This window comes from Juglans microcarpa x Juglans regia, chromosome 6D (genome assembly GCF_004785595.1).
Source record: "Juglans microcarpa x Juglans regia isolate MS1-56 chromosome 6D, Jm3101_v1.0, whole genome shotgun sequence".
Lineage (NCBI taxonomy): Eukaryota > Viridiplantae > Streptophyta > Magnoliopsida > Fagales > Juglandaceae > Juglans > Juglans microcarpa x Juglans regia.
Genome location: NC_054604.1, coordinates 23,057,951 through 23,072,860, shown reverse-complemented (window position 1 = coordinate 23,072,860; position 14,910 = coordinate 23,057,951). Strand labels below are relative to the sequence as shown.

Here is a 14,910-nt window from a genome sequence, read left to right as displayed (position 1 = left end):
TATGTAATTAAAATAATTTCTCTTATTTTAAATTGGTTGGATTTTTAGTGAGTTTATTTCTATGATTTTAATTGGTGGAAATTAATTTTTATGTGCTTTCTTAATATTTATTTATTGTTGTGCATTTAAATTGTTTTTCATATTTAATTAATTACCGTGGAATTTAATTATTTCAATTTGACTTTACCATTACGTTTAAATTATTTCATTTAACTTGTGGTTTTAAAATCGTTTCCGTTGGATCATTTTCGTCACCCAAGTTATGAGGATTGAACCTCATTTCTTTTCCCTCTATTTTTCTTTTCCTTTTCTTTTTCTTTTCTTCTTTTCTTTTTTTCTTTTTCTTTTTCTTTTTCTTCTCCCGGTTTCCTCCTCGGGGTGCGCGAGTTCTCTCTCTCTCTCTCTCTCTCGCCGTGCGTGGCTTCCTCCCCAGCCCGCCACCGTGCGCCGGCGGTGGTCGACACCGCCCGGCTCCACCGCTCCCCTGCCGCCGGCGATCACCTCCCTCCATTTCCAGCTCCTCCATCGTCGCCGTTAACCACCACGAACCCATTGAAGCCGCGGCGTTCCATGCACCACTGCGCCGCCGTCGCGCCACCTCCGGCCACCATCTTCCTACCACTTCATCCCCGGCCTCTTGGCAACCCATTGGACCCAACCCCAGCTCCGATCCGTCACCGGTGAAGCCCCACCAAGTCCATCTCCGATTTGTACTTTTTTGGCCTAAAACCACCCCTTGCGCCGCCACCCACGGCAAACCACCATCACCACTAGCTTCACCGACCTCCCTAGGCCCTACCCTATCAATCTTGGGTCTTCGTTTGTCCTCGTTGAAAAGTTGGTATTTGTGACCCACGGCCACAGTGTATTTTACACTGTGGTGTTGCTCAAACGTCGCCTTTTTCAACTTCGCGATCCTCGGAAAATTATTATATTGCACTGTAAGTATTTCTCCAAAGAACTTTCGTAATTTAAATGTATTTTTGCACTAACCCATTTCACTGTGTTTTTGGCATGCCGGACTGAGTCCGAGGAGTTCGGGGGTCGGATGGATTTGTGATTAGAGTTGTTTGGTTGATTTGGTTGATTTGATATTTGTTGTTGATGGGTTGTTTGGATATTGTGTTGGTACATGTGCATTTCATCATTTCATGCATGATCATGTTTGTAAAAGAAAACTGGGTTTCGTGTATTGCATTCATGTTCATGTGCTTTGAAAAGCTATGATTTTATGTGATGATATTTTTGGTGCGTGTGTATCACGACCCCAAGCCGAGATGGGGCATTAACTCGGTGGAGCTCCTCTGGTTACTCGGGAGCGGAATATACTGAGTAACGTCCCCTGGGTTGTCGCCGGGCGACAATGGGATCGGACGAGATGGTCTCGTGCCGACTCCGTGGTCCTTCTGCTGGCGGGGACTAGAGGATGTCTGGCCACGTACGCGCTGGGCGCGGAACTGGGCATCGCTCGTTGCGTAGTGTGAGTGCTTGGCCACGTACGTGCTGGGCGCGGAACTGAGCACCGCTGCGAAGCCAGGACGTGCGGATGGTCCATAGGGGAGACCATGGTGCATATGGAAATAATGCATGGTGCATTTGGGATTAATGCACTATTTTCTGGGAAAATAGTGCGAGTTGATTTTTTGGGTAAATCATTTTCTGGGAAAATGTTTTACGAATAATTTGGACCAAATGGGATTTTGGTGTGTGTTGGAAATTTATCATTTTCGGGGAAAATGATGTTTTGTGGAAAAATGCATGTTTTCATGTGCATGCATGTTAGTTGCATTTAATGCATTTTGTATTATATTGTTGTTTGGGTTATACTTACCTGCGAGACCATTTTGTGGTGTCGCAGATTTTGATGCTGAGGAGGAGGAGGGCGAGCCGGAGGAGACGGCTCCACCTGAGGAGTGATCTAGGATCACTCGTTTGTACATTTAGAACTATTGTAAAATATTTTCAGGGATGACTGTATAACTGCTATTTAAATCTTTACTGATGTTTGATTGTAATTAAATTCTGGTACTTAGTTGACTATCCGCTGCGTTATTTTATTTGAACACTGTTGCATTTACACACACTGGCACTTCGTTGGGATGTGTGACCGTGTTGTCACCATCCTGGCGTCTCGATCCCTGTGTATTTTTATAAGGGGGATTGGGGGCGCCACAAATATATTTAAATCTCAAGAAATTCTTTGAAAAATTACTTACAGTGACAAAACATAATTTTCGGAGGATCAAGGAGGTACTAGAAGTGGCGTCACAGCAATGCAAAAATGGACAAGGGTCGTGGGTATAAAAAACTTAACTTTTGAACAGGGACAAACGAAGACTTGGGATGGCTTGGGAAGGGCTTAGGAGTGTTGGTGAAGCTACGGGTGGTGGTTGTTGGGCGTGGGTGGCGATGAGGGTGACGATTGGAGGCTAAAACACCCAAATCAGAAATGGGGATGAAGAGGCTTCGAGGGTGGCTGATCGGAGCTGAGAAAAGGTGGTTTAGGTAGTTGATGGGTCGACGGTGGTGTGGTGAAGAGCTGACGGTGAACGATGAAGGCATGGCGGCGCGGGAGCAAAATGAAGCCGCGGCTTGAAGCCATGCGTGGGGGAGATTGGCGGCACGTGAGGGGCTGAAAATAGAGGGGGGTGGTCGTCGGCAGGTGGGGAGGAGAATGAGAGGGGCGGTGACGGCAATGGGCGGTGCACTGGGCGGATGAAGAAATAGATAGGGGAGAGGGGAGGGGGGGGTCGCACGCTGGAGGAAAGAAGTAGAGGAAAAATGAGGAGAAAAAGAAAGAGAAGAAGGAAAAGAAAAAGAGGAAAAAAGAAAAAAAAGGAAAAGAAAAAGTGACAGAAAGAAATGAGGTCCAATCCTCACAACTTGGGTCACAAAAATGATCCAACGAAAAGAATTTCAAAACAGTAAGTTGAATACAATAATTTAAATGCAGAGACTAGTTAAATAAAATAATAATAAAAATTCAACAATACAATAATTTTAAAGTCCAATATTGAACTAATTTAAAGTAAAGAGCAATTTAAATGCACATCATAAAAAATTTCACAACTTAAAAATCATAAAATAAAACCAACGAGGAGTCTGATAAATTTAAAACAAGAGGACCAACATTTAAAATAATTAAAATAATCCTTCAATTAAAATAATTACACTAAAATACAGGATATCAGGTAATTTCTAGTCAAGTAGCTTCCTCCTCCCATTGGTATGCTAAAGTTAAATTTTGATGTGCTTCCAAAGGTAATCTCGAGTCAGCTAGTTGTGAAGGTATTTTCCAATTCTTTTATTGCTGGTTTTTTCTGTTATTTTAGTTTGGGCACCAACACTTTTGCAGAGTTGCGACTTGAATGTGACTTGAATGTGAAATGCAAGCCCGAGGCTAGAAGTTACGACTTGAATGTGACTAAAGCCCCTGATATACAAGTGTAGAGTAGTTTTTCCATGTATTATTACAAGTTCAACCATTAAAGCTGTAGCCTACTTCATTCTTTTTATTAAAATTTCTTGACCACAGATATTATATCAATATGTGCTTCAACCACCAAGAGGTCATTTGCAAGAAGGCTCCTCGATGAATCCTTGAGCATACGTAGCGACAGGAACTTTGGGTAATCATATCCCCTTGTTGTGGTAGAAAACCAATTACAATCTGCAAAAGAGCATTCAATGAATAACCAAAACATACATCATTTTTCCTCAATGGAAGTACTACTTTCAACCATTAGAAGATCATCTAGAGTTTTGCTAATCACAATCTATCTACTAATTGTACCAAGAGTACCTTTTGATATTTATATAACAAGATACCAAAATGGGAGCTCACCTGTTACGTCAACATGTTCTCCATCCACCCTTCGGTCCCTTACACGTAGAGTATATTCAGCATACAATTTTCCTTTTGGGGGAGGAGTTTCCCAATCAGACAATGATAAAAACAACTTGATATAGCTCTCACCATCGTCAGTTGAAACTGCTTTCGGATATAGCTTCAACTCCCTGTGTTCATCAATGGAAATAGAGGTAGAAAAATTAGGGAACAGTTAATACATGCAAATATATATCAGCTAGAATAAGTACACATACCATTTACGTTCCCCAACTCTGAACTCTTTTGTCAAATATTCCACATTTAATGCTGAAAACCTTCCAATGTCCCAACGGCAGTAACCTGTGATTGGAGAACTCAAAATGGACATACGCTCTCCCTTACCAGTACATTTTATGACAAAAACCTCAGCACCAAATACGCAGGAGTCATCAAGAAGGAATCCATTTCGGGCATAGTCAAACATATTAAGGCGGAGAAATTGAGCAAATCCCCATTCAGTTTTCATTGCATGAAAACGCCTTATTTTCTCATTATCGTCTATATGAGGAAAAAAGTTTAATTATATTAAAACAAATTAATTGAAAGAACAAGAAAAAAACACAAAGGGCAAGAGAATTCTTAAATTGCACATAGTTTATTCATACATTAATATCATGATTGGAAATGATAAAATGAAAAATAATATTTCTCATATCAGACAAACATGAGCTACCTTGGAGGGTAAAGTACTCGCCCCGAATCTGATCCAACACAAACAATTTGAATATTGCATTAACCTCCCAACCAAGAGGTAAAGAATCTGTATCTTCAATCACCAAGTAGAGTGAAATATATCCATCGCCGTCGCATTCTTTCCTTCCACTTGGGTAGAAAGATAATTTCCTAATTAACGATTTAGATCAGAACCAAAAGGCCATTAAAACCAGAAAGGAACGCAATATCAATGGTACTATATGTTCGCAAGAACAAATTAAGGGATTCATATATGCATACCATTTATAGCCACCACTTTCGAAAACCTCTGAGTCATACTTTGGCTCTTTGTCCGCTGGAAATATCTTTATGATTTTTGAGAATGATTCAATCTTAAATGTGTAGTGAGCTGGTGGCATATCTCTCGTAATTAATCTTTTCATGACTTCTGTTGATGGTAGAAATATTTAGATAATATCATCATAGTGCATTTAACATGTTTTACAATAAGCCAGTGTATAGAGCACACCATCCATTCACAGCATGACTTAAATAATAAAATTTGATTTGTAAGATTCATATTTTAAAATTTATCTTCTAAATCAAATTATGTCATATAAGTAATATGTGCATGGTGCAAACGCCTTAGAATATCAGTTTAGCCCAACAAGTTTCAAAATGCTAAAGAAAATATTAGCATATCATGATCTTTAATTTGAATCCCTTTAGCTAGCTCCTCTTTACTGATCTCCGATCCGAGTTTTTATTTCACACCCACAATTTCAAAAGAACTTGTGAACTTTGATTAGAGAAGGAAAGTAATTATTGGAAATAATAATCTTATTTGATAATCACGAACCGCATATTAATATCTTACAAGTCTTTAAGCATGTTGATAATTATATTCTTTCAGCTTCCGGCCTTCAGCTATACTTAATAAAAAATATACTCGACATATATGCATGCACAACCCTGCACGTACCTACGGCAAAAGATACTCAAAAATTACAAAATAGAACTTAAAAAAAAAACCCCGGCCATCATAAATCTGCTTGGGTGATCTTCTTTTGTGAGAGAGAGGGCATACCAGGCCGGTAGATGTTGGCCGCCATGTTGATGAGGAGCTTTTAACGTTAATCTGAAAATCTGCTTTTGGGTGTTCCTTTGCGATCGAAAGAGGTGAACCCTGTCGTTCTTGTTGCTCTACTCTCTCTCTCTCTCTCTCTCTCTCTCTCTCTCTATATATATATATGCTACGTACAATATTCCATCGTAAATCTCCTAGGTTTACTCACGTACATGACCATTAAGAAATTTAAGATTCTAACGTCAATTACAAAACTGGGATAAATGCAAATTGATGAGAGGCAAGGCCAAGTAATGCAATATTCTTCTTTGCTTCAGCAACCTTTTCAGTTAGTTTTACTTTTTAAATAAAAAAATAAATCTTTTGGCCTTGGTGATCTTTTCCCTTACTTTTCCTATATTCTTGCTTTGCATTTGATAAATCCTGATTCAAGGAGACCAAATTAAAAGTTCTTAATTGGTGACATTTAACCAGCTAGCTAGCTAGAATGGTTACCTGGACTAAGGCATTCAAGCTATACGACCTGATCATCATTAATTACTCTAGTTTTGTTTTCGTGAACATTATTTTCTGGGCAAGTGTAATTTTGTGATGCACCACAACAATATATAAGTCAAGGAATCACTTGAAAATCTTGGCATAGCGATCTAGTAAGAAGATATTGGTACTTTATGGATTAAGCTAGTTATGCATGTCATCTTATGATCCTTAGAAGAACCGAAACTCTTTGGATTTAATTGAGCTATTTTGATCATAATTAGACAAAATTTTAATTGATACTATTGATTTAGTTGGAAGTTTTAGAGATTTATAGAGTAATAAAGATTGTTGTGACGATGCGGTGCCTAATGATCAATTCACTAGAAGAGAATGCACTTTTAGAGATAAAAAAATTTCATCTCCATTTTGTCTCAAAAGGTTTTTGGAGATAAAATTTATTTTTCATCTCCAAAAATACTTTTTGGGGTGAAATCTGACTGAAACAATGGATGGAACGATGTCGAACGAGAATTTTTTTGGGGATGAAAAGTTTTATCCCAAAAATCATTCGAATGGCACAAGTATTGCTCTGAAGGTAGAGAATTTGTTCGGACATTATCGAAATTTGATTCGAACGACGAAAATTTATTTGATCATGTTAGAATGGAGCGAGTGTTTGAATAGTTTAGTTATGTTTGAACAGATATATTTATGTTTGAACAAACAGAATTTGATCGAACACCATTGTTAAACGTTCGAATTAAAAAAATTTGTTCAAACGCTTTGATATTTTTGTTTGAACATTGTATGGTACATTCGAAAGATGACAAATCTATTCGGACAAATTATTATTTGTTCGAATGTTTAAACATGCAGTTTGTTCAAATAGACAATTAATATATTCGAACAGGATTGACGGTTCTCAGTTCATTGAAACTGTTTTTGATTAGTCGTTAATAATATAGGACATCATTAATTGCCAGTGTTCTAACATTTTCTAGGATTGAATCTCCAGCTTCTTCAACATGTTTTGTTCTAATTTTGCCTCTATATTTGCTACATGATCTAATTGAGTTTGCAACTTTTGTTCCTTGGACCTCAAATGTTCAATCTCAAGCCTTGCTTCTTCTAATTCTTGAGAGTTATTATTCGATCTGACTTGAGAAGAGGATGATGTTTCGAAAGGATTCAAGCAACATCCTATGCGCCTCAAATATCCAAAACGTGATCCAAAAACTTGAGAAAAGATCTGAACATCGTTCATAGATGATTCATGAAATGGAGCCGTAGCATTTTCCCGAAGTGATACCATCTTGTCCTATAAAAAATATTAGAGATAGTATAAATAACAAAAATATTATTGGACAGTACAAATGAAAAAAAACTAAACTTACATAATTTGCTTCTACTTTGCAACTGGTCCAAACACCATCAAGATTTGTAAGTGATTTAGCATACAATTAGGTCAGATTATAGTCAGTAACTAGACTATCTTGTTCCTGAAATGGAAAATCTCTAGTCTTGTTCCTGAAAAGGAAAATCTCCAGAGCCAACACTGTGATCATCAAGAATATCAATTTTAATTTTTCTCGTTTTCCTTACTTTCTCAATGCATACACCTCTAGTAGCACATTGACCTTGACGATGGCTTACAACAACTATACAGTAATTAAAGTACAGAACATAAAAAAAATAATTTTATTTTTAAAATACTATTACTTAAATCATCATATAAAATCAAGTTTCTATGTAACATACATTTTTCTGGGTCTAGTGATGTTTGCCCACAATTGGTGGCAGACAAACCAATTAGGGAGTCGATAATGGATGGAGATGGCACACGATTTGTTTTGCGTTTGGGAGGCATATCTGTTTTAAACCGTAGTAAATTATTATTCAGAAAAATGTTACTATTTTTAAAACAACGATATTTTTATAGAAACAACTATCATTCACTATCAGTTTTGCTGGACCAGACGCCCTCATCCACACCAGTCACTTCAGTTGACTCATGTTCTTCTGACACGCTGCCCTCAATTACTTCTGATTCAACATCTTCTCTACGCAATGGAACCATGTCATATTGGTTGAGATCAACAAATAAATTGATGCCTGATTCGTTTTCCTGATACGCTTCTTCATTTGTTGAGCCATCAAATTCTTTATGTTGTCCATCTGCCTCTAGAATGTAATCATATATATTTCTTGGTGAGAACTTTTGTACTACTCCCCTTCGTACTCTGGATCATCTAAATAAAAAACTCGCTTTGCTTGGTAAGCGAGAACGAAATGATCCTCCTTATACCATGTGCGAGAAATATTGACATTCACAAAATATTCATCATTATACACTCACAATCTAGGATTTGGGACATTCCACCAATTACATTTAAACAACCAGACCATATGTCCCCCATGTACTTTTAACCCAACGATATATTCGACAACTCTATAGAAGTAAATGTTCTCCTCCCCGTGGCTTCTTTCGACTATGATCCTTTAATTTTGAGATTTTCTATATTGTTCTCTATCAGCCGTGTAAAATCTATATCCGGACACCAAACATGCTGAGTATTGAATGACCCACCTAGACAGACCAAATGCCAAAACATACAATTTCTTTTGAATTATCACCATGTTTTGATACAACTTACAACGATAAATTTTATTCCAATTATATCAGTATTAGATAGAAAAAAAAAATCTATTTTGGTGGTATGAAATTCGTAGATAGTAGGACATTATTTACTAATACCGTCTGTTCAAACCACGAGCTGAACTCTTCTTGCACATGTTCAAGTTAACAATTAATTTATATCAGTTATATTATATTCCAGAACTTTTAATTTATTTTATACACACATATCACTAACCTTAAGAGTTGTTAATCTCTCCGTAGTTATTCGATACATACAATTGGGCTCAATCAAACTCTGTATCAAACTCCCTCTCTAGAATCAAATCTCTCTCTCTCTCTACCTCTCACTCTCACTAAGATTGAAACACACACTAAGAGGCAAAAATCTCCCCCCCCCCCCCAAAACTTTGTTCGGCGCCCCCAAAAACCCCTATGTCTAATTCTGAAGTCAAAGGAAGTCTAGGCGATTTAAGTTTAATGTTCTCGTTCGAACATTATTTATGCGTATGAACGTGAGATTTTAAGAATGACGCCGTATATTCCGCGAGCTTAATTTCAACAGAGAATCGTTCGAATGAGTTATACTCTGTTCGAACAGAGTGAGAAGAATATAGTCAGCATATTCCCTCAAACTTTGGTTTGCGTATGTGACATCGCCTATCCAATTCCATTCGAATGTCGTTCGAATGCCGTAAAATTGCATTCGAATGGGAATCGATTCGATGGATTTGGCGGTAACTTTCCTGCAAAAAGGGCCCCAAATTCTTTTCGTTTGAATGCACTTATCATGCAATACGGTCTCTATTCGAACACAATTCCAGACCGTTTGATAATATTCTATTCGAATTGAATATTTTTCCTTGCAATAAATAACTTGTGCACCTATATGCACTATATACGATATTATTATTTTGACTAGAATACTACTAACAGTATAGTATAATAGTAGTAGTAGTATAATATGACTAATAATAATTTTGAAATAAATTATTATAAGTAGTACTATTATATTATATTATAATGGACGTTAGTATCATATAATTAGTTTGTGTAAGTGTTATAAAATATTATGTGTTAGTATATAACTAGTACTATACTATACTATAGCTAGTATAATATTCTAACTAGTATTATTATATTATAGTATAATCAATATTAGTATCATATAATTAACTGGTAACATGTAACTAGTACTAGTGTTTTAGTCTGATAACACAAGTACAATATAACTAGTATAATATAACTATACTATAGCTAGTATAAAATGACTCGTACTAATTATAATATAATATTATAACTGGTACTATAGTACTAAAATATAACTAGTATTTTATTTACTATAGTATGATAACACTAGTATAAGCACTAGTAACATATAAGTTGACATCTTATAGTTGAATATTATACTACATATATATAGTAGTATATAGTAGTATAATATATAGTTAAATATTATACTACATATATAGTATACTAATATATATATATATGTTTAATGGTAGAATAATATATAGTATAGTATTTAGTAGTTTCTAGTAGTGTAGTATATAGTTAAGTATTATATTATATAGTATACTTATATAGTCATTTGAACCGAGTACAGGCTTGTTCGAATGGACCGGGATCATCGACACAAATGAATCATCATATTTTATTCTGGAAGTTTCACGAATCCACGTGTTCGAACAAGATCGTACATAGTTCAAACAACTAAAGCCTCTATTCAAACGTCCAAACAAGTAAATTAAAATAGATATCTCGTTCGAAATGGAAAACACGAGTTCAAACGTGACTGCTCGATACAAAATACTCAGTTTCAATGTTGAACGGTTCACATTCATACAAACAGCCATCCAAATCCCCTTATTCATCGTACACCACCACACGCTACCAACTCTGCTGTATATCGACCGTTTACTGCCGTCTAAAAGGTATGGTCCATCTTACAATGTCTCTATGTGCTTGAAGTTTGGATAAAATGAGTTGAAATAGAGGTCAGATTTCGAGTCCAATCTAACCCCTTTTTTTGTTTTCTTGTAACGCCCCGTCCCTGAGGGTCCGGAAAGTTAACTCATGTCATCTAAAAACCATTTTCCATCCACATAGTACATACTCTAATTTTTCTCTATCATACAAAATACTCATTAATTCAAATCAAATACTCCAGTATAATTATTCTAAGACAATACAAAGTCTCAATATAAACATCAACCTCCCAACAAATCACATCATCAAAGCACAACAAACTTACTAAATAAAAATCATCAATACTCATATAAATCTTCTATGCTTAAACCATCATTCTGAACTCCTCTCACCCATGCTCCATATTCTTGATCCTCAACAGGAACTTTCAACTCATCTGAAAAAAAAAATAATTGTGGAGATAAGGAGTGAGTTATCAACAACTCAATAAGCACAAAACATACACTAGCATGTAAATAGGAGCATTTTCAGAAAGTTCAGTATGCGGAAACAAAATGTTTTTTTTTTATATGCAGATCTCAAAAACGTGTTATCAGAAGATTTGGGCCACTTTTCATACTCAAAAATCAATTGCTCAAATTTAAAGACACTTTTCATATTCAAAGACCATTTTCATATTAAAAGAAACCAACTATTCATATTCAAAGATTCGTTTCATAATCAAAGACCCTTTTTATATTCAAAAACCATTTTCATATTCAAAAACTATTTTCATATTCAAAAACGTTTTTCATATTAAAAAATGCTTTGGCATAACATAACTGAACATCTTTATCTTATTATATCATATCGTATCGTATCATGTCATATCATATACCATGTTTAACCTCTGTGGTAAGGTTGTGCTATCTCTGGTGGCCAAACCAGGTAGTATCATATTGTGAAACTTCCCCTTTTTCAATCTCGGAGCCCCGAGTGTGCACACAGGAAAGAACACATAAAAGACCACTTTGTTTCCAAAATGGGTGCACTTATATCATATCATGTCATGTTGGTACAACCATATGACGAGAACCAATATCATATCAGAACCATATTCAGAATCAGAATCAAAACAGATAAGTATGCCAAAGTTTTTCATATCCATATCATATCAAACCACGTACTGAACACATTCATATCATTTTCAAATGATCAATAACAGTTCCAAAATATTTCATATCACATGTATAAAAATCTCAAATTTCATATTTGTTCTTTTGTACATTTCAGAAACATGTCAAATATTGCTCATGTCTACATTTTTCATGTCAAAAACATTTCTTTAATCTTTCATACATATTTCATGAGTGAATGCAAAACATCTACTAAGGTTGTTTTTTACTTTTTCTTTTTAAAATAACATGCACAATTTTACAAACTAATCTCAGTTCATTTTTTTTTTTTTTTTTATGCAAATCTAGCATAGGAACTCCACTTACCTGGGTCTCTTAGCTTATTCAGAAGATTCTCCACAACAATACTGAACAATTGTCAATCGTCACCTATAAAAAAAATTCATATAGCTTAAATAAATCTCTAGTGAACAGATAAATCTCATATTACACCTGAAGCACCTATTTTAATTCCTAAAAAAAACTTAAAATTCTCTCAACTCTAAATATCATCCCTTTCTAAATTCATCAATATCTACCATAACTGACGTCAAATTCTAAAACACTAATATTTAAACCCAAAATAGCCAACAAATCCCAGCATAAACCAATCACACAAACAACTCCATCAACCAATCCAATCGACCCCTTTACTCTTCAGACTCAGTTCGGTACAACCAAACCAGTTCACATAAAAATGAGTTAGTGCAAAAAAATACATTTAAATCACGAAAGTTTTTTGAGAAAATATTTACGGTGCTATAATATAACTTTTAAAAGATCACGAAGGTGCTAGAAGTGGCGGCATAGCAACAGAACAATGCAAAATGTACTAGGTCGTGGTTCTCAAAAACTCACTTTTGAACGAAGACAAACGAAGACTTGAGATTACTAAGGAATGGCTTAGAGGTGTCGGTAAAACTAGTGGTGGTGGTCATTGGCCGTGGGTGGCGGCGCACGGTGGAGATCGGCCAACTTGAGTAAAATAGGCCGTGGGAGAGTGAGGGAAGGTGGAGCCTCCGTTGGGGGTGGGGAGGCTAGGGGAGACTCGTCGAGGAGAGGGGAAGCTAATGGTGGTGGTGTCGTGGTCAGGCGAGGGCGGCAAAAACAAGAGAAAACCGTGGGGCTTGGTGAGCTTCGTGGGAGCAAACGGCGGCGAGTTAGGGGCCGAGTTTGGTGAGGATGATGGTCAATGGGAGAGGAAGCTGTGGTGGTGGTGGTGGCACCGGTGGGTGGCGCAGAAATTACACAACCCGAATGGGTTCTACACGGCCAAGAGAGAGAAAGAGGGAGAGTGGGGCAGGGAGGGGGGGTGGTGGCTGGGGTCGGTGTGGACATCGGAGGGTGGGGAAGGCCGTGGGCTAGGCGGTGTCGCTGGAGGGTGGCGCACCACGGTGGGCTGGGGGAAAGAGATGCACGGAGAGAAAGGAGAGGGAGGGAGGTCACACAGGCTGGAAGAGAAGTAGGGAAAAAAAGAAGGAAGAAAGAGAAATAAGAAGAAAAAGAAAAAGAGGAGAAAAAGAAAAAGGGAAAAAGAAAAAGTGAGGGAAAGAAATAAGATCCAATCCTTACATCTTGGTTCAAAAAAATGATCAAACGAAAAAGATTGCAAAACAGTAAGTTAAATAAAATAATTTAAACGCAGTGAATAGCATAAATAAAATAATAATAAAATTCAACAATAAATTAATCTAAAATAAAGATCATTTTATATAATAAACAATAATTAATAACAATAAAACACATTGAATTTAAATTTCACAGTTAAAAGTCATAAAATAATACCATGTAGATAATCTAAAATTTAAAACAAGATAGTCCATAATCATAAGAAATATAATAATTAGTTAATGAAAAATATACATAAATCTGGGGTATCACATTTCTAGCCACCACACACGACATTTGGCCTTAAAAATGATGGAGAGAATGTTAGTTTTTTTGCTTAAAACCAAAAATGCTTGATGAATCGTTGGTTTCCAAGTTTGGTTCTAAGTCAACTCAGCCATGGATCTTCATGGATGATCTCGTTCAAACGGCTTCAAAGATGTTCGAATGAGCATTTGCCAAATAGACATTTTTTTCTTCGAACGTGAAACAACACATTCGAACGTTAAAATTGAGCTGACAAACTGTTCGAATTGTTTTTGCTTTTCTTTCGAACGGAACATTTATGTTGTTCAACGACCGTAGGATTTATACTATTTGAATTGCATATTTATTCGTTCGAATCTGTATTAACCATTCGAACATGTCCTGATTTTGTTTGAATGGGTATAAACCATTTGAACATGGATTGATATTGTTCGAACGATATTATTTAGCATTCAAATTCAATACCTGGTAGTTCGAACAAAATAGTTGATGTTCAAACGTAGTAGTTTCTATTCAAACATCAATATTATATAATTAGAACTTTCCATTTTATTTATATTCGTTGTGTATTTATTTTATGAACAGTGAACTCATAGTATACATTGGAAGAAAACGTGGGAGAAAGGGCCAACCTAACGGTGAAGCTAGTGAAACGAGGAGGCCAATATTGGTAGAGCGAGAGATCATTATAGAAGACTTCTGCGATTTTTTCTGGGATGGACGGAGCCTAGTTTCTATTATCAACGATAAAGGATGGAGTCCAATTTGCCAGTAGAGGGGGTGGCCCATCCTAACATGGTTAATGAGTTTTATCAGGCCATGGGTCAGATGGATGCTAATGAGAAGTCCTTCTCGTTCATTATTCGGAGAATGGGTATTATTATCTCAACATACATTATCACTGAGTATCGTGGGATCCCCCATGAGCTAGGTGCATACCCTGCACAACAACCGGCTGCAGGAATAGATGGTGAAGATGCCATCGAGGATGAGGCTTCAATAGATGACGCATGCACGATGAGATTCATCAGTTGATGCATGACAATTCAGCTCCTCTATATGATGGTAGCAAGGTGATCAAACAGGTTGACTGTATTGCATTTTTTCAAATGCTGAATTTAATTGTCTCCCATAATATTGATTCAAGGAAAAACAAGACTGACTTTGGCATCATATGGGCTCAATTTATGTTACGGATAGCACGAGG

At 36.5% G+C, this 14,910-nt stretch overlaps 1 protein-coding gene across 1 annotated transcript; it reads right to left on the bottom strand.

Moving 5' to 3' along the window:
• Positions 1-3,395: 3,395 nt before the first annotated feature.
• LOC121234449 (TNF receptor-associated factor homolog 1b-like) lies at positions 3,396-5,774 on the bottom strand. Its single transcript, XM_041130389.1, has 6 exons — positions 5,631-5,774; positions 4,844-4,991; positions 4,563-4,732; positions 4,105-4,387; positions 3,845-4,017; positions 3,396-3,670 (listed from the first exon to the last, which is right to left on the bottom strand). Exons 1-6 carry the CDS (start codon positions 5,653-5,655, stop codon positions 3,516-3,518), a joined length of 954 nt encoding a protein of 317 aa, XP_040986323.1. The 5' UTR covers positions 5,656-5,774; the 3' UTR covers positions 3,396-3,515.
• Between the last annotated feature and the right edge of the window lie 9,136 nt (positions 5,775-14,910).

Bases quoted from the DNA above. Each gene is read 5' to 3' on its own strand.
- LOC121234449 (XM_041130389.1), bottom strand. From the start codon at position 5,655: ATGGCGGCCAACATCTACCGGCCTG. The intron at 4,992-5,630 runs GTATGCCCTCTC...TACCATCAACAG, and splicing joins GGCCAACATCTACCGGCCTG to AAGTCATGAAAAGATTAATT. The intron at 4,733-4,843 runs GTATGCATATAT...ATCGTTAATTAG, and splicing joins GAAAGTGGTGGCTATAAATG to GAAATTATCTTTCTACCCAA.